Raw genomic sequence first — 20,639 nt, forward strand, 5'->3', positions numbered from 1 at the left:
TTTCTTCGACTGGGTACTTATTTTTTTTATAATTACAATACAAAGTTAGAGAAAAAGTAAACTTTAAATTTGTTCATACTTTAGTAAAAAGTATGGCAAACGCAAAGAGAAGGTAAACAACAATAAACACGTGAGAAATATGAAAATGACAAAATTTGTCTAAGTTAAATTTTGTTTCTTTTATAACGTTTACTTGCCTGTGACGATGTTAAAATATGCGTTACTTATGTTGGCAGACTATGGATTATGTTCGAAAAGTTTTTATTCTGTATAAAAACTATATAAAATATGTAACTGGCTGCACCTTAGCCTGTCCGAACGTACGAATTAAGAATAAAAAAGTAAGTGGTTGCAGTATCGTTTTAGCAACATTACGATACAGTGCTGTTATGGGGAATAGACAATATAGATTTTCCCAGAATCTTGTTATATTACTGTTCGTGATTAAGTGAATCACAGATTACAGTATTGGAGTAGAAAAAATAAATTACACAGCAGAAGTCGACAATCTTGGTTTTTGAAACAAAAACAAGCTCGGTGCTTCCGACGCTTGTAAAATACAGCCACCCGTATCAAGGAAATCAGGCCATTTCTCAAAAAAGTAGGTATACATGAGCGGACTAAAATTCTGTTTGGGTAAAATTTCTCATGTTCGGCAAAATGGGGAACGTCTCGGAATGACCGTTCAGAGACTTTCCTTGTTATGTAAATAAGCGTTATTTTCTCGCTGAGCTTTAAGCTTCTGGAGGTACCTCTCTTGTAACAACACCTGTCACATTTTGATTAAATTTCCAGACGAAAGTTATACTCTGAGAACTTCAAACCGCTTAATAGATTCTTTAAGTTAGTTGTATACGTGCTTTTAGTGACAAGATATTTTTTTATGACTCATGCCTGTTGTGGGGGTCTCGTTGAATCAAATCAACATAAATAATAATAAATATGTAGGTACCTATATATCGATGGCAGCAAAGTAGATACGGACAACTACATTTTTTCAAAAATGCTTTTTTACAAAAAATAACTTATTTCAACCATATCTACAAGACTGTTAAAAAAATATTTCAAATTTCAAAATAATGAAGAAAATTTGGCACGTAAAAGAAAACATCTACACCAGCTTTTTAAAAAACATCGCAGTAGAAACGGACATTTGAATTTATCCCCTTTTACTTCGGAGGTTTGACAGGATGCTTGAAACGTCAATAAAGTCATCAGTCACCTGCCACATTCGGATTTGTCAAATTTTAAGAAAACAATGCAAGATACCTACGAAAGTGAGGACCTGTGAAACAATCATGTTATATTATAGTGATAATTGTTGCAATATTAGCGCTAGTAATGAGATTTCTTTTGAGGTTACGGCCTGACGTAAACACGGACATATGCCACTTGTCCGTTTTAACGTCATACTTTTTGCATATGTCTCAATCTACAAATTTATTATTTCTAATTTCTAATGAGGAAATTATTTGTTTTTTTTTCTTAAAATATTTAAACACTTACGTAGTACTTTTAACATTGGTTTCGTACACTTGTTTTTATTTTTTTTAAAGAAAATGAATTAAAATTCTTAAACAACCTAAGTCAGTACTCAAGTTTCTATTGCTTGCAGCTTACCGCTTTTTGGATACAACACGCCTGAACAGATCTTGACTGATGATGACGAGCAATCTGCTTTTTCCTAATAGGTAGAAGTAGTAGGATATCGATTATACTAATCATCATCAGCCAATAGCAGTCCGGACATAGGCCTCCCCCACAAACCGCCATTGCGTCCTGTCCTCGGCTAGACGCATCCAGCTTCTACCAGCAGCCTTTCGCCGATCGTCTCTCTATCTGGTCGGAGGGCGTCTTACACTACGTTTGCCGAGACTCAATAACTTCAGCGGTTGTCGGTGCTTCAACAGATCACCAGCCCACTGCCACTTGCTTATTCTAGGAGCTATGTCGATGACCTTAGTTCTGTGTCGGATAGTCTCGTTGCGGGTTTTATCCTTCAGAAAAACTCTGAGCATAGTTCGGTCCATAGCTCGCAGAGCCACGTTTCAGCTCCGTAGGTATGTCATGACGGGTAGGACGCACTGGTTAAAAACTTTCGTTTTCAGGCATTACGGTATAATTGACGAGAAAACTCGACATAATTTTCCAAATGCTGCCCAGCCCAGCTGAATCCTCCTCTGGCCTCCTTCTCAAAGTTGTTTATACCTAAGGCTACTGTTACATTATGCTCGTTACTAGCATGCTAATAAGCATGCTTATAAGCATGCTAGAACCGGCTGTACCTGTATAACACAGAAAAAGCATGCTTAATAGTAGCACGTCCCTATGCATACAAGCTAGTAGGTAGCATTTGCTCAATAGTAGCATGCTTTCGTGCTAGTAACTAGCATGTGTTGGTACCTTAACTGCAAAATCTGGCGAAGGTAATTGTGTACTCCGAAACAACATCAAGAAGATTTCCACTAACGATGACGGGCCTCTGATCAGTGCGGCCATTGATGACAATTTTTGAATTATCCACATTCATTATAGCATTATATTGTTTTTAGTATTAAGATTATAGTACATACTGTTTTATTTTTTACAGTTTATATTGTTTTGTTTTTGGTATATATTTTCTAATTTTATTACTTGTACCTAGGTACTGTTGATTTATTTAATATAGTAGTGTAAAACTTTAAAAATAACTTAGCTTTTTGAGTACGAAAAAACAATTATGAATAAACAAAAATAAAACAAAATTGTAATTTTATTTTAACACATATTTTGCGTGTTTTTGAAACGAAATAAATTAATTTATATGATAGACAGCGATGAAGTTGAGTGGTAGATAACTCATTTAATAATATGAATAAAATTATTAATGCAAAGTAAATAAAGACATCTACAAAATTTTATCAAAAAAAGAGTGAATACTCGTTGCATATTGTTTAGATTATCTTTAAACACTCCTCTAAGTTTTACTGGAGATTCTTACCTTAGCTTATTCGATTTTTTATAACGGAATAGGCGTTTGTTTCATTACAACGCATAAACGGATATCAGGCAGATGTCTTCCTCTACGTTTAAGCTCTTTCAATGTAAAAAAAGACATCTACAATTATTCATTAAAATAATGGTACAGAAATAAAATCTGTTAAACAATCAACAAAGAACATTATTTTAATGCATCATAGAAAAATTCATGTTAATCGGTCCATTAATCTCGAAGTAGTCATTATTTTTTACTAAATACGCTCTCCTGTAAAATAGCAATTTTGTAGATGTCTTCTTTTACTTTGCTGCCATCGATATATGGCCCAGGCCGCACTACGGCTAAACCGCCGCGGCTTTCAACCGCGTGACTTGTGATTGTGAATCTAGTAAACTAATGCAAGCGGCCACACTGGCGGTTTTAAGTTTGCTTGTGTAAACAGTCACGCGGTTTAGCCGTAGTGCGGCCTCGACCTATCAAAAATTATGTGAAATATTTCTGTAGATGATTGGTCTAGTTTGACTGAAATGTTTTCCAATATTTTACTTCATTGTAAGTGACAAAATATAACCTAACCAACAAAAAGTTGGAAACCCCGACTTCGTCAACATAGGTACCTACTTACCTACGATGGTGTACATACAATGTCAAAAGCGCGATTAAAGTTCTCTTTTACTATGATTAAAACCACAAAACATCTTGTTGAAATAGCTAGCAAGATAGTGTTAGCATAATACTTAAAACTTTACCTACCATGTTCGGTTGACATTAAACCACCTATCGGTAGGTAGCACAACTTATTACAAAATCAATGGATAAATACTAACATTAGTCAAAATTCAAAACTACACATTTCTTGATACCTATGCTGCCACCTGTTGTCACGCTCAGTAAGTAAAACATGATTTAGCGATCTTACCCTAACTTGTCTAAATACAGTATCTATGGTCATTGCAATTAACAATCGGGTTACGTCGGTCCTCAGAACATTGTAATGTCACAGAACATACAAATTCATCCAATTGTTTGCTTTGTAGGTAATTTTGGCGATATATGAATGGATACACTATACACTGACGGCGGATCGACGAACGGGCCGGGCGTTGCCTAGCAACGCGTCCCTCTCACTCAGATGACTTGGGGAGTCACGAGACGCCTGTGAATGCCGGTCCTTGAATGAAACCACAGACAGATAATATATAAGGTCAGCAGGGCTACTACGAAACCCGAAACTTGAAGTTCGTGTCGTGCGGTCCCTCTGACACTTATTAATACGAGATATTATACTATTTAATACGAGAGCGAGAGGGACGGTACGACACGAACTTCGAGTTTCGTAGTACTGTAGTGCTTGAAACGCAGTATGGAGTTGATTTGCCCTTTCTTTTGTGCTATTTACTCTACATTTTGAAATAATTAAAATACATATTTTTCAATAAGTACATTTTGTTTGTTTAATTTTGCCAAATAAAAGCTAGGTAAGTACCTACCTATTCTTCTTAATCGTTATTTACCTTATAGGTACATTGTTATTGTTTACGTATTTTAATCTACATTAGGTATAATTATTTATTGTCATCAAATCGAGTCAAATCAAATTGAATCAAAATTCGGGCAAAATGATTTAGTACACAATAACAGCGCCATCTAGCAGGACACGTTAAATACACGGGAACTCGTATTTTGGTGATACGCCAGTTCCACAATACAAATTACATTGTGTTAGTTCGTTGAAGTTTAGCTTATTAATGCTAGATAGCGCCGTAAGATGTCACTAACTTATAAATAAGGGACGATTATGATTTAAACTTATTGTTTTTATCACCATCAGTCAGGTTGAGGTATCCCATCTTAGGCCTCTAGGTTGGCAACGCATCTGAAATACCCCTGGTGTTGCAGATGTTTATGGGCGGTGGTGATCTCTTAATATCAGGAGACCTACTAGCTCGTTTGCCATCCAGTCGAATAAAAAATAATAATAATAAGTACAATATATACAAATATGCATTGAAAATGTATATTTTTATGTATATGTAGTACATTGAGGAAGCGTTAAAAGGTTAAACCACTCATACGACGTAATAGTGTTCTAAAGAATCGTTAGGTGTCGCCATAAATTAGCGAACATGCATACTCAATAATAAACTAAACTTTGTAGTTACAATTTGTTATTTCCGAGAATAATTGAAATAATGGCTATTAATTTTACGATAAAAAGTTTTAGAATTAACATCAGTAATGTTATTGCAAAATTTGATGTCAGTAGCATATGACGAGGTGGCCGAGTGGTTAAGGCGTTGGACTGCTAATCCAATGTGCTCTGCACGCGTGGGTTCGAATCCCATCCTCGTCGATATTTTTTGTTGAACAAAATACTATTTTGTTAACAGATTTTTAGTTTAGAGTTCTGATTCTGTCTGTCTATGCCATCTGTATCTGACCTATTTTTTTTAACCATAATAGCCTGGTGGGCTATAAAAAAAAGTAAAAATGGAAGGGTACATTTCGATATGGTGTGGGGTGGGACTGTACTTGGTCGGTAGGTTCAAATATCTGCAAATAATAAAATTATAAAAAGTCGCTCGTTCGCTTTTTTTTTACTTCCAATGGCCCGATTGAGTTTGTAAGTATTGTATCATAAATACGGCGGATAAATGTAATATAATAAAATATCGTCAGCGAAAATGGGTTCTTTCGCTTATTCTTTCTTTAAAAAATATCTTTTTACTAAAACTTCAGCAAATGGGATGGTTTTATTTAAGTACTTGGGTAAGGCCGCGAATTTTAACCAATGTGACATAGAAATAACATAAAAAAAATACGTGACGTTACCATAAAACGTAACGCAAATTTTTATAAAGCCTAGATCAAACTGGTAAAAATTCCCATTAGATAACGTATGTATGAAAAAAAAATACATGTCATATAATAAAGTGAAGTTTTTATTTTTACTAGAACTTTCTGACGATACTGATCTTAAATCTGTCCTATATGAGATCTATAGAGCTAAACATGAGAATGTGGAAGTAGAAGTACCTTCTAGTTGACGAACATCTTTCCAAAAGTGTATCTTTACATGCCTCTCTAACACTGACAATAAGGTGCACATTTATAAGCATAACGAATTTGGATGTGGTTTTTTTTTATTCGACTGGATGGCAAACGATCAAATGAGTAAGAGATCACCACCGCCCATAAAAATCTGCAACGCCAGGGGTATTGCAGACGCGTTGCCAACCTAGAGGCCTATGATGGGATACCTCACGTGCCAGTAATTTCACCGGCTGTCTTACTCACCACGCCGAAACACAACAGTGCAAGCACTGCTGCTTCACGGCAGGATTAGCGAGGAAGATGGTGGTAGCAATCCGGGCGGACCTTGCACAAGGTCCTACCACCTAGTTGTGAGCATGCTTGTGACTTCGACTGTACAAGCTATTAAATACCTCAAAGAAATGGCCAAAACCCTAAATCACAGGTTTTACCAATTTAGGAAGTAGTATCTTAGTTAAGTGGACAATGTAAAAAGATGTTTTTGGAAATAAATTATTATGATTATTAAGTTTAGGTAACAAATGAACTAAGTAGGTAAGTGAATCTCTCCGTTTGTCTCTCACTTTAAATACGCTATGCATGTAGCAAGACGTGAACACAGAGCTCGCCACAATTCTCTTGTGCCGATCCCTGCACCTACAAATTAAAATTTATTTAACTTCAAAATATCCATCGAACAAACTTACTGTGCGTGCAGTCATTGGAAACCTAATAATAAACTGGTGTAAGTTAGAATTTTTCTGTGTGAACATCCCTTTACCACATTTTTTCGTTACGTTATGTACAAAATACGTAGCATTTTGTAAAAATGTAACGTAATCGTAACGAAAGTGTAACGTATTTTATACAAAAAATCGTTTATCATGGCGAATAACGACATTTTGAACATAATAACACATGCCACTTACATGGAAAAGATTACCCTATCGTATGAAAAAAACAACCAGTTAAAAATAATCACTACTTACCCTTAAAATCGAACAAGCACTTTCGACGTTTTTTCGAAAAAAAACCGCCGCGTCACTTTTGATGGCTGTTTGTCAACAAACTGATGAGATTTATTTATCTCATCGATGTTGCCCTATTAGAGTATTAGTTGCCAGTGTACAAAAACAAATTTCTACCGAAATTGGCGTTAAAGGTAGCTTAATTAAGCGTCACCTAAGTATTCGTAACGAAAACGTGGTTTTTTGGCACGTGAAAAGAAATAAATATAAAACATGAAAATTATTTGATTATCATGATTCCGCAATCGGTAGGACTATCGTTATATCATAAAATTTCGTTTAAACAAAATCATGATCATGAGAAGTTAAATAGCATGAAAATAATAAGGTATTAAGTACTCGTGGTCAAAAAAAATAGTCAATTTTCGTTACGTTTTGGACGGTAATATATTTTTATTATTTTTTTAAAAGGGTTTAAATCAATTATCTCATTTGCGACCTTGAGAGTTTATATCGTGTCATATAATAAAAAAAAATTAAACATCTAGGTGTTATCAGTTTTTTTTTATCAGTGTTCCAAATTTGAAACGTCCAAATTGGTCAAAAATCGCGGCCTTACCCACTTAGGTAATTTATTAACGAACCATTTTTAGGGTTCCGTAGTCAACTAGGAAAGTAACCCTTATAGTTTCGCCATGCATGTCTGTCCGTCTCTCTGTCCGCGTCCGCGGCTAAGCTCAGATACCGTTAGTACTAGAAAGCTGAATACACATATCAGTCACGCCAACAAAGTGGTAAAATAAAAAAATAAAAAACTTTTTAGAGTACCTCCCATAGACGTAAAGTGGGGGTGATTTTTTCTTCTCGGCTAAGCCTAGAGTTTGGGGTACTTATCGTTAGTAGGCCTTAAAACCATTAGGGGGTAGCCAAGACGATTTTTCGGTTCAGTGATCCTTTCCGAAATATTCAACTGTAAAGTGCCAATTTTCATTAAAATCGAGCGTCCCTCCCCCCCTCTAAAATCTTAACTGTTGGGTTTACAATTTGAAACAAACCAAGATAGTAGTAAGTAATTTATATGAAATTAACAAGGGAAATTATATCAAATTATACCGTCTAAGATTGCTTGAGAATTATTAGCAGTTTAATAGTAAATAGCAGCCTAAGGTATAAAATATATTATATCTAAACTTGGAAGATTCCATACACAATACGAAATCCTCAGAGAAATATTACTTATTTTTTTCCTAATGGCTACGGAATCCTATCTTGGGCGTGTCCGACACGCTCTTGGCTGTTTTTTCTTTGTGCGTCATCACTCATCACTCATCACTTTCGCTGTATTATTTTTATCATTCGTCGTCCTTGTCCTTGCTACGACCAGGCTGAGTAAATTTAAACAAACAAATTCCTCATTATTTTCTATGATGATGTAACTAGCAACACACACACACACACACACACGCACATATATAAACCAATTCGGCTATTTTTATATACCTATACATACGAGTATTTTCTTATTTCAGTACATGGATGAAAGTGCAGGTAAAGTCAAAAGGTGTACAGTACGATTACTTGGAGTTAACACTTGACAGATGGGCGTGCCTTCAGTCAATTTTGAACTTTGACGTCATACAAATAAAATAGTTTTTACATAATCTGTAAACGTGGGTAGCGGTATACTAAAAATTGCTTTATTTGTATGACGTCAAAGTTGAAAATTGACTGAAGGCACGCCCATCAGGCAAGTGTAACTCGAAATAATCAAACTGTATCATAGGTAATTAACCGTTTTTTTTTTGAAAAACTTATTATTGTATTACATTCGAATTGGCAAATAAAATCTAGTTATAGCGGACGTATCGCATTACCATACCTACCTGCTAGGTATAAGTAACTGATGTGATAACAAACATACCTAATATACTGAAGAAATATGTACGAATTGTGCATTCCATTTTGACCACATTACAATCAAGTAATACAATACAATACAATACAACACAATACAATTACTCTTTATTGTACACAAGAAATAGTGAGCGATACAGAAAACAAGTACACAGAGAAAATTACAAGGTAAGCAATAGGCGGCCTTATCGCTTAAGAGCGAACTCTTCTAAGCAACCTTTTACTACTTAGGTTGGTACATATACTATTTTTTTTATTTTATTGAAAGACGTCGTGATTGGTTTCAATTATAATCATGTTCAGATGAGCCTAATATGTACCTAGCTACCTATTCAAAACAATTTTAATTTTCAATTCCTAATACTAAATAGGTGTGGAGATCAAGAGGAGAGGCCTTTGCCCAGCAGTGGGACACTATGAGGGCTATCGTTTTTTGTCTCACTAGATGGCGCACTGTTGCGTGAGGTTTTTAAGTATGGCTTTCAAAGTCTGTTATTACGGGCTGAAAACAAAGTTTAGATTAAAAACATATTTAATACACCTTAAAACCGTACCATATAAATATCGAGCATGCCACAGTGTTGCATAGTCCCCGTTTTGTTCGGAAGAAAGGGAGGACAAAGGTTTCCGAAAGACAAAACTGTCTCAAAACACAGACATTCATTGCCCCGGAACGCATATTTGCCATAATTAATTTCAGATATTGCAAAATCTATGAGATTTGACATTTCGGAGACCTCACGCTACACTAGCGCCTCTAGCGGCGAATTCATACGCGATAGCCACAAAATACTAAATTTATACTATTCTAATAAAGTACTTAAATAACTTATGTACTAGACCACGATCATAAACAAATCATCTACCGCTTACCCTAAATGTTAACTCCTTTGCTAGAACGTGTTGCGTGCGATGAATTTATCTAGACCTGATTTCCACTATCTTATCTTAACACTTGATACCTTTATTTTTTCAGTCGACCTAGGTAAGTACCTCGTTTGGTTTTAGTCGTGCTTTGTACTGATAACATCATTCTGCCAGTGCTTTTGTCATTGGCCGGATACTTTTTGAAATTTCGTATTCGTTTTTTTATTGATTCTTTCTTTACTTTCTTTGTGAGATATGTGACGTGATCAAGAAGTGTTGAGAAGAAGAAGTGTTTGAACATTGTGGAGAAATAACATAACGGAGTATTGGACATTGGATTATCACATAGTATAGCACAGCCATCGATCAGGTTAAAAAAGTTGATTTTTATTCAACATCCAAGTAAGAATTAAAGAAGCGAGAATTATTATGTCAAAACAATCAACTACCTATCTATTCGAAATCTGTAATATTTTTTTTACTACCAACGTAGACATAGTACCTACCTAACAGACAAGTCAGAACTTTCAACAGCTTATCTAACCGTATGAGTCATATGTTTAACTTTAGGTGCTTTATTGAATTAATCTCGGTTTTAGACAAAAAAAAATCTATGCAGTCATAATAAATAACACACGCGTATTCAATCTAACAAAAATGTTACATTTAAAAAACCCTGATTCGTTATCAAAACTGGAACAAGCAAATATCTTGAGCAATCTTTTAATTCCTATTCGGTATGTTGATAAACATTTACGTAAATAACAAACTTAAAGGCTCTTTATACGGGAATTTCTAATAAGATGTTCGCATCGTGTCGCTGCATTTCATTTGATGGTATGATACCTAGGTACTATTAATACGTAGACATTGTTATGTTTTCAATTAATAAAAGTTAATGAATGCGAAATATAAAATTACCCTATTTGAAACAGTACAATTTCCTTCAATATTTTAACCATTGGCTACTAATCCGTTGATAATGATACCTCTGCCGACCGCTCCCTGTTCACCGCTGATAACATTATAATCGCAGATGCCAAATGAAGTTCGTCATCGATTTTGTTTATCGCACAACTCATGACATTTCCTAGTAACCACTGTAAAACTAGACAAACTCAATCCAAAATAAGAAAGATATCCGGGTTTGCTTAGAATTGTTACCGGATATACATAGGTAGTTAGATCACACATAATCCAAAATAATGTAGAGTCTAATAGGTTCCTACTTCATTGCGGAAGGGTTTATGGTATCGGAAAGATGTTTAGAGCACTCGCACGTCTTTTTTTGTTTGTAGAAGGAATTAAAATGTATTGGCTACCGTTGCTGGTGGGTCTACTCGCCAGTGGAGCCTACGGCCAACTCACAGCTCAATCCAGCGTAGCCCCAGCGCTAAGGGAGTGTTACACTGACACGCTTCTACAGAATCGGAATAACTTACCCCCAGCCACTATCAATGTCCTCATTGACATCATCCGGCATGTCGAGGACGCTCCCAATGTCAATATGGGTTTGAGGGAGATTGCTGTCTCGTTACTACACACGTAAGTCGTCTTAAGTTAATCACTTTCAATTGACAATGTTAAGTTATTACAATATTTTATTTAAATTGCATTGTTCGTTATTGTTTCTTTTTTAACCCCCACGCAAAGAGAGGGGTGATATAAGTTTGACCGCTATGTGTGTCTGTCTGTGGCACCGTAGCTCTTAAACGCGTGGACCGATTTGAATGCGGTTTTTTTATTTGAAATCAGGTTTTCTAGCGATGCTTCTTAGAAAATCGGTTTAGCCGTTTTTGAGATATTGAACTATGAAGTGACAAAGTCTGGGGGGTCGGGGTTTTTCCAACTTCTTGTTGGTTAGGTTATTAAAAAAAATCAGTCTCCTAGCTAAGCGTAAGATCACTAAAAATATATTTAATATTATAATAATACATAGCGTACTTATTTGCACATTTGTGGAACACTACACTACAAGCAATGTTTTAACTAAGTACAAATTATAGGAATCACAAGTGTGAGGGATAAAAGAGTTTCTAAGATAGTAAGTTTTGAGAAGTGGTACATCGATTAGGTTTTTTGGTGGAATTCACGATTGGGGCATCGAAGGTGGAACTTACTGAGCAAGACAGAGCTAAGTATAAATTAAACTGGTCCCTAATTAATCGAGCGTCTACTTTGAAGAAACTGATGGAATATTTTTTAAATCTGATAAGTAGATTAGATTAGCGTCACACCAAATCAATAGCGAAGATGTTTTAAAAATTTGTTTTGAATCCTCTAGACTCAGTCGATATAATGGAATGAAGTACATAGGTTTTCCAGACTGTTAAAACATACTCCAAATAAGAGCGATCAAAACAGTTGTTGTTGTAGTTATAATTATCTTTATCTTTTAAATCTCTTAGGTCCACTTGTAGCAAGAAAACTCAATTTAGTGTTAAACTACTACTTTATTTTGTTGGAGGTCGTTGACCGTCAGTGGAGTGGTAGGTTTGCAGCAACTGGATTTAATTGATACACCAAAATCTTTGTAGCTCTATTTAATCCACATTAAAAGAATTACAAGTCGTCAGGAAGAACGATGCAAATACATAATTGTAAGAGTTAATGGTCAGAGTTCAAAAATAATATGTGGTCGCACAATGGCAGTCGAACCAAAAAGGGGAGAGGATAAAAACCTCTGTGTCATAGACACTAATAATAAAGAAAATAATAAAGTGGGCGCTAGACTGTCCAACAGATTTCATAATACTTCATTTAGTGTAACTACTACTACTACTACTACATGTGCATAGATTTATGTTTTTCTGTAAGAAGACTTAAACATTCATTAAAATATTTTTTTGTTACAGGTATAGGCAAGATGGCATAGAGTATCACCAACCGGAAGCTAATTTAGTTAATAATGCTAACATTTTACCTTACGCCCCTACGTTTCATTCCTTCCATCGCCACAGATTACTTCTGACAAAATTGATTCCAAATAATTTACAAGTATTAGAAAATACTACACTTTCGTCTCCCTTGAAGGTAGGTTATTTATCTGTAAAATTTCAGACATTTATAAAAATAAATCAGAATCGAGAGTATGTACCTTTAACGAAGTTTTTTTACAGTGTGCCATTCACAACATGCTGTCCACTACTGTAGACGCGAGGGTTCAAGGAAATGGAAACTGCAACCAATTTTCCCAGTATCGAGCTCTTAGAACAGCACGCCAAGTATCAGACTCCGATATTGCTGATGATGTCGAAATTCTGGACCCAGCACTGCTGTACGTAACAAACATATTTTTTTAAGATTTTTGGCATTGTTTAAAATGTATTAGCACTATTGTTTCTTTACAGGAATTCAAAGAACCGAATGGGCCAAATGAGGCAATATAATCCAAAAAATGATGTTGAGTACAACAACTATGGTAGCGCCAGGTCAGAGCGCCAGTTATTAGGAGAAAGTCTATGTCCCATCTTAACTGGAGTTGTTAGGACTTTTTGGGGTGAAGTCTCAGCTGGACACCTTATCGCTGGAATTGCAGCTGGTTCGGAGTCACAGCGAGTCTCGGTTCTAGAACTAGCAAAAGGGTCTGTTCTCAACTACGCTAACGCTCAACAAACGGTCTCCTCTGTTTTTGCAGCTACATTGTCAGGTAATATAAAAAAAAAATGTTAAAGTACATTTAAATGCTGTAATTGAAATACTGACAAACATTTAACTTTTGCTTGTAGGAGATTTGGCAGAAGCTGTTCTTATACAAGGAACTGAAAGAGGAAATCCCACAATCTCTATTGGCGCAACTGGTTACTGGAATAGCACCCAAGCACCCAAATATTTTATGTTGCGCAACCGAGTTAACATTGAGATGACGGATCCCGAGATTCGAGGGGACATAGATGGTTATGTTTTGGGCTCTACCTTAAACACCCCTCTAGCAACATATGGCTCCTTGAAATTATCTCAATTACTTGATATGTATTACTCAAGGGTAAGAATGATAATTCAGTACAAAATTTACTCTATGAGTAGAATAGTACTACGTTCATGTAATGTAAGGCTACATTTAAAACGTAATTGCTTATTCCAGAACGGCGTTTTCAATTTAGAAACTAGGGCATGTAACCGTCGAAGCCTTATGCAGCAATACATCACTAACGCTAACCTGGTTACTGAAACTTACACGTTCGCAGCTGCTTTGGACACGCAGATGCCCCTCAGAGGAACAATAACCGGGGGTCTAGATAGTTTAGTCGACAGTGCAGTTACTAATTTCCAGAGTTATGCTTGTAAGTACGAAATTTAGTGGCGAAAGTGGCAGTGTAAAATTAGTTCAGTAATACACTTTACTTAATTGGTTATTTTTATTCTTCTAGCGAGCATCATGAATGATTTGAACTGCGGCAGCACCGAGTCTCTCAGTATTGATTATCGTTTGAGGACGAACCTTTACCTGGTAATCGATTCTACGTGGCAATTTGATGTTATATACCCAGCCATTTCATATCTCTTGGATTCCATCGACGTTAACAAATTTGGATCAAGTATTACTTTATTGAATGCCTTTGATGGAAGTATTGTCATCAATACGACGTGGTCATTGGCAGATTTCCATTCAGAGTACACTCTCATCAAACACCAGTCGAGTAAGTACAAAGCCGTCCTGCATGCCTTGGATGTTATGTTCTTCTATTGCTATAAATATATAAAATAAACCGTTATAATATTATACACCTATACACTTAACTACTGATCTAAAAAGCCTTACACTACACAGCAATCCTTAACATTATTTAACTCTTCCACAGTGTTCACGGGTGTGAATCTACAGACCTCCTTGACCAATATCCGTACCCTCATGCATGAGAGACTTGAAATTGATAGAATGCACAATTATGTTGGTGGCAATGCAACAGTGCTTCTCTTCCTACTAAACTCTGGAAATCTACAGAACAATGACGAGATCTGGCAACAGGCACGAATCTTAAACGAAACTGTACCGGGTAAGTATACTAAAACGATTTAATTTTTTGTTTGTTGTTGTTATTATTATTTTTATTACATCATCAGTCCTAATGTATACTGTGTATATAACACGACGACTTTACATTTAAATAAACTGTACTTAATTTACAGATCTGAGAATTCTGTTTACTACTTCAACCAATCAGATGGATAATCTATGGAACTTAGTGCGCGATATGCATCAAGACATCCACACAATATCCCTCACTACTACGGTCAACCATGTCGAAGCTTTGGCACCTACGCTAAATCGGATCCAGCAAAGTACAAAATATTTTACCTTACCTATTATTTCATAAACACATTGAAGTCATTAAGCAATGGGCATTGTTAACTGGCTGTTAATTTTCCTTTTATATTATTGTAGCTGGAAGAAGAATAATCAATCCCCTCTGCGGCGCAACATACAATCGAGAGATCAACTCGGGATCAAGAACATTCGAAGATTTCGTTGAGCCTAACTATATCAACTTCTATGCGATAAGCCCCAATTATTTCTATAGCAATAATGAAAACCGAAGGATCCGCATATCACGAACTGGAGCAGCGATGGGAAGTCTGGTTGTTTGTCACTCACGCTCTGTGACTCAACCAAGGTATTCATATCATCACTGTTTCGGATGAGACATTATCCAATGGTCTTTAAGATGGTGTAACATAAATACATGATTAATATTTTTCAGACAAAACGCAACATCCCATGGCCTCGATGAAAACGCGATTACATGCCAGACTATAGCGACAACTGGAAATGTAGAAATCAATTTGCGGAATCCTTGTGATGGGTTCTCAACCATCAATTCTTGCCCATTCTTTTATGTGTCTGTACAATCCACCACGAATGGCGTCTCCACATTTAGTGCTACATGCACAGGTAACAACACAAAGTACATTAAGTATATTTAAGTAAATCTTGATTTATATAATTCATATGTCTAGAATTTTGCATGCATTTGTTTCATTATTTTGACGACATTATTTTGGAAGTTATATGAGCAGCAGACGTCCTTAAATCTTCCAGGGACTGCCAGACACCTAAACTAGACTAATTGATAGTAACTCTTATGTAAAAAATCTTTTCTTCTTATTTTTACAGACTCAGCGTGCAGATTCCCCTACAGTGTTAGGTATAACGTGCAGATTGAAGATTTCGGCTGCTTCAGTAGTTCTGCTAGCATCGGAGCCAGCATCATAGTGATCGTAGCTTCCCTCTTCATCAACGTATTCCGGTCATCCTAGAGCCTATTTCCAAAGTTGTGAAAACTTATAGATTATTTCCTTTTCTATTGTAATAAGGCGAAGATTATCAAGCTTTCTAGCAGTGGCCAACTTTTGTATTTATAGATAACCTAATGTTAGTTATATCATTTTAGGTGTTCTGAAACTTTCGAACTCTCTCTAACTACTCTGCTCCCTTGAAGTGTCATGCACAGTTTGTTTTATGAATTACAACGTTCTTACTTTGCTGACCTCTCCCACCTAAGTATCGTAGTAAGATTATATTGTATAAACTATTTAAGAATTTGGAAAGTACTACTAACACATATAAATAAACTTACTGACTTTTCATTAACAAAGTAAGTTTTAGTTAAGTTTTGATTATTTCGACAGGGTAGCAATTAATCGTACCTATGAGATAAATACGAGTATTTAAGGAATATTAACTTTACTACAACAAAGTAGTTATTTATAAGAAGGTAGGTTAATACGTAACCATATTGAACTATAAAAATGTGTTTTGTACAAAAATAAAAGTTATTTTTACTAGTGTTGTGGAAACTTTTATTAAGAAAATACAAAATATCCATAGGACTAAAACTACTATTAAATTAAAATAACTTAAACATATATAAATAACTAGTGTTGTTATTATTATTATTTCATTTACTTTGGGACTAAATAAACAAAAGGTACAGTGAAAATAAATACTATCTTAAAAATATCCACAATTCACCTAAGTCTGTCCCTGCGGAAGAGTGCCTAAATGACTGGTTGCATTTCTGTGCTGGATTGTGATGCGGATGCCTAATCGTTGGGTGAGAAATGCATCAGCCCTACGGACATGGGTCCAGTCCAGGCAGGAGTGGCGAGACAGACGACCGGCAGTCCTAGTCCTGCTGCAGGAGAGGAGAGTTGTACCTACCCTATGTCTTGGAGTCTTAAAATATGTGGCCCTAAACAGAGACCGACTACCTACCCAAAAGAAATTACTTAATAGCGAGGAGTGTATAAAATGTTTTGATTGGCTTGGAGCCAAAAACTAGATTCCTTCGCATACGAGGCGAGCTTTCTCCTATTTAGACGAGTAAGTATCCGACGGCAAAATCGGTCGTCCCGAAGCTTCGGACGTGTTCTGTTCACTGTTGGGATCTTCTCGGACAAGCCATCCTTCAGGCATTTTCTGCATCGGACAAGTAGCTACCTCAAATTCATAATCACAGAATGTTGAGTAAAGAATTAGTGCTAGACCATTTGAGTAACTAAGTATAATTTTCATGAAACATATATTTAGACGAAGTTAACGAAGAGCACTAGGTAGGAAGCACACATGATCAAATTTCAGAATTATTTATGAAACCTATAAAAAAACCTCTCCTTCGCCTTCATTCCCGCTCTCTTCTGCTTCTAATCCTCCTGACAATTTTTTTTTGCTCTAAATATTTAGGTACTAAGTGTACCTACATTGAACTCTATTGGATCTCGAAACTCGCCTAAGTCAAAGTTTTCAGGCTTGAAAATCTAAAAATTACACACAAATCTAGTGTTTGTTTGTTGGTCGTAATACTTATACCTAATCGAATATTTTTAAGTTATTTGACAAGCGGAGAAATCAGAAGAGAACGAGACATAACGACGGAATCACGCTGTTCGCAATTGATACTAGGAATATAAGCAGGACATTAAATGTGATAATCGTTAACTAGGCCTGGTCGAAATAGAGTGTGTTTTTCAAGGTGGATGTGATAAATAGGGAGCTAAGCGACTATCTATATTATCAACCTGCTCTACACAGATAAGATTGTTTCACTTGAATCCTTAAAGGCGATAACAATATATTTCTGTCCCTCATACACAACGCTATGACATAAAACAGTTAACTAGTTAAGTTAATTTCTAAGTGTTTAGGTTTAAAGTGATGAAAAAATGATTGACGTGGTAATTTTAACGGTCCTATTACTAAGCAGTGTGGTGAAAATAAGTGGCCAGGGTTATGGCAAAACTCTATCGCCATTTTTAATGGAATGTTATAGTGAACCCAATTTACTGGACAGAAACAACTTACCACCAATGACTTTACCCGTGATGTTGGATATTATAAGAAAAATCGAAGATCATCCAAATTCCGTTGGGGACATGCGACAAATATCGACTGCCATAGTTTTCATGTTAGTATTATAAACTTTATTAGGTATTTTGTTACTTATAATGATGAATACAAGTGTTTGTTTGCCCTGCTCTCCCGTAAAAAAGTGATAACTCAGAAAACTTTCATCTACACGATTATTTCATTTATAAACCCACCATTCTCTGTTTAAAGTGAACAAAAACGTGCAAACAAAAACATCGCAATTTTAAGTTCATTCCAAGATTATTATAAACAATTAAGTACACAGATATTCGAAAAGATTTCGAAGAAATTAAGCATTTATTTCATAAATAACACGTAACTTAATATACATATACAATAATTATCAAAAAATAATTAACTCTAAAAAAAACCTGCAAAAACTCTGTCGGTTACGAACTTGAAACAGCAGTTTACTTTTCATAATAAACCTAAAAATCTCCAGATTGCGATGTTTTTGTATGAGTCATGAAAACAAGATAATTACTTACTTTTACATTATTTGTTTTAGGTTTCGACAAGACGGTATAGTCTATGATCCCACAGCAATAGTACAGCAATCCATAGTGCCATATAGTCCTACTGGATTTCCAATATACAAAAACATGCTTTTACTAACGAAACTTTTGCCAGTGAACCAGTTTCATTTACCAACTGACAGTCTTACTCCTGAGGAAAAGGTAATAAATAATTGAAGTCTACTCATAATGGTTTGACTCATAATTACTTCCATAATAAAATAGACATTTAAGCGGAACATCATTAGAACAAAAAAAAAATTAAGTTGAAAATTCACTTGACGATCGGATAGCCAAGTGGTTAGAAAACCTGACTACGAAGCTTGAGGTTGAGGGTTTGATTGGTTATTTGGAGTCTTTTTGTATTTTTTATTTCAACTCCAAATTTGTTACTTTTTACGGGTATCCGTGAAACCATATCGAAAATACAAACTGAGACATGGATGCACAGAAAAACCCCAGCGCTGGGAATCGAACCCAGGTCCTCAGCAATCCGTGCTGCGTGCTATAACCCCTACACCACCGCTGGACAGGAATCTAGACACGAATTTTTCCTATGCATACATATCTCAGGTTGCTTATTTCTACTACGCTACTTATGCAGCAGCACTAGCGACATCTATGTTTCGCTCTCATCGAGAGACGTCACATTCTTTCGGAACCAACCGCTCACCCATACAAGAGATGTCGCTACTAAGCAATCAAATTATGATTGGTTATTTGGAGTCTTTTTGTATTTTTTATTTCAACTCAAATTTGTTACTTTTACGGGTATCCCGTGAAACCATATCGAAAATACAAACTGAGACATGGATGTACAGAAAAACCAGAAAAAGAGACCAGCGCTGGGAATCGAACCCAGGTCCTCAGCAATCCGTGCTGCGTGCTATAACCCCTACACCACCGCTGGACAGGAATTTAGACACGAATTTTTCCTATGCATACATATCTCAGGTTGCTTATTTCTACTACGCTACTTATGCAGCAGCACTAGCGACATCTATGTTTTCGCTCTCATCGAGAGACGTCACATTCTTTCGGAACCAACCGCTCACCAGACAAGAGATGTCGCTACTAAGCAATCAAATAATAAATAAATAAATAAATAAATATCATGGGACACTTGACACCAATTGACCTAGTCCCAAACTAAGCAAAGCTTGTACTATGGACACTAGGCAACGGATAAACATACTTATATAGATAAATACATACTTAAATACATATTAAACATCCAAGACCCGAGAACAAACATTCGTATTATTCATACAAATATCTGCCCCGGCCGGGATTCGAACCCGGGACCTTAAGCTTCGTAGTCAGGTTCTCTAACCACTCGGCCATCCGGTCGTCTAATTATGATTGGTTATTTGGAGTCTTTTTGTATTTTTTATTCAACTCCAAATTTGTTACTTTTACGGGTATCCGTGAAACCATATCGAAAATACAAACTGAGACATGGATGCACAGAAAAACCAGAAAAAGAGACCAGCGCTGGGTTGGTTTGATTCCCGGCTGGGGCAGATATTTGTATGAATAATACGAATGTTTGTTCTCGTGTCTTGGATATTTAATATGTATTTATTTAAGTATGTTTATCCGTTGCCTAGTATCCATAGTGCTTTGCTTAGTTTGAGACTAGGTCAATTGGTGTCAAGTGTGTCCCGTGATATTTATTTATTTATTTTTCACACCACCTGCTCGACAATACCTAATTATATGAAATGAAATGAAATGAAATGAAAAGTTTTTATTGATTAGAAACAGTATAACTTAAAATACAGTGTCAGCGGGCCCCAAACTAGGCAGTGCCTGTATCTTGGGCGCCCTGATGAGTTGGTATTCCAAACAAAAAACGAATTACAGTGTTCTTAATAGGTACAGAGGTAGTTCAGAAGAAACAGAATTAAACCTTCCTAATTAGATACTACCAATGCCACAATATACATAACATACTGATAAAAAATAAAAAAAAAAAAATTGAAAAAAAGGGTGTG

At 35.8% G+C, this 20,639-nt stretch overlaps 1 protein-coding gene and 1 non-coding gene across 4 annotated transcripts; both read left to right on the forward strand.

Moving 5' to 3' along the window:
* The first annotated feature begins 5,248 nt into the window (after positions 1 to 5,248).
* Positions 5,249 to 5,330, forward strand: TRNAS-GCU (transfer RNA serine (anticodon GCU)). The gene has a single exon. It is a non-coding gene; the product is annotated as a tRNA-Ser (tRNA).
* A 4,555-nt stretch (positions 5,331 to 9,885) lies between these two features.
* LOC141437909 (uncharacterized) lies at positions 9,886 to 16,547 on the forward strand. 3 transcript variants are annotated; one of them, XM_074101484.1, is made up of 13 exons: positions 9,886 to 10,161; positions 11,058 to 11,304; positions 12,615 to 12,792; positions 12,879 to 13,036; positions 13,110 to 13,408; positions 13,488 to 13,744; positions 13,844 to 14,042; positions 14,130 to 14,399; positions 14,562 to 14,756; positions 14,890 to 15,042; positions 15,146 to 15,374; positions 15,462 to 15,652; positions 15,875 to 16,547. In XM_074101484.1, exons 2-13 carry the CDS (start codon positions 11,069 to 11,071, stop codon positions 16,015 to 16,017), a joined length of 2,508 nt encoding a protein of 835 aa, XP_073957585.1. In that variant the 5' UTR covers positions 9,886 to 10,161; positions 11,058 to 11,068; the 3' UTR covers positions 16,018 to 16,547. The 3 variants fall into 3 exon arrangements, with proteins under 3 accessions (XP_073957585.1, XP_073957584.1, XP_073957586.1); XM_074101483.1 differs by having other exon boundaries at positions 9,886 to 10,129; XM_074101485.1 differs by having other exon boundaries at positions 9,886 to 10,129; positions 11,061 to 11,304.
* Positions 16,548 to 20,639: the final 4,092 nt, after the last annotated feature.

The sequence above is a fragment of the Choristoneura fumiferana genome, chromosome 18 (assembly GCF_025370935.1).
Source record: "Choristoneura fumiferana chromosome 18, NRCan_CFum_1, whole genome shotgun sequence".
NCBI classification, from domain to species: domain Eukaryota; kingdom Metazoa; phylum Arthropoda; class Insecta; order Lepidoptera; family Tortricidae; genus Choristoneura; species Choristoneura fumiferana.

Excerpts from the sequence above, each read along its gene's own strand:
- LOC141437909 (XM_074101484.1), top strand. The coding sequence starts at position 11,069 with ATGTATTGGCTACCGTTGCTGGTGGGTCTACTCGCCAGTGGAGCCTAC. Across the intron at positions 12,793-12,878 it reads CACTTTCGTCTCCCTTGAAG|TGTGCCATTCACAACATGCT; the intron begins GTAGGTTATTTA and ends GTTTTTTTACAG. Across the intron at positions 13,037-13,109 it reads ATTCTGGACCCAGCACTGCT|GAATTCAAAGAACCGAATGG; the intron begins GTACGTAACAAA and ends GTTTCTTTACAG.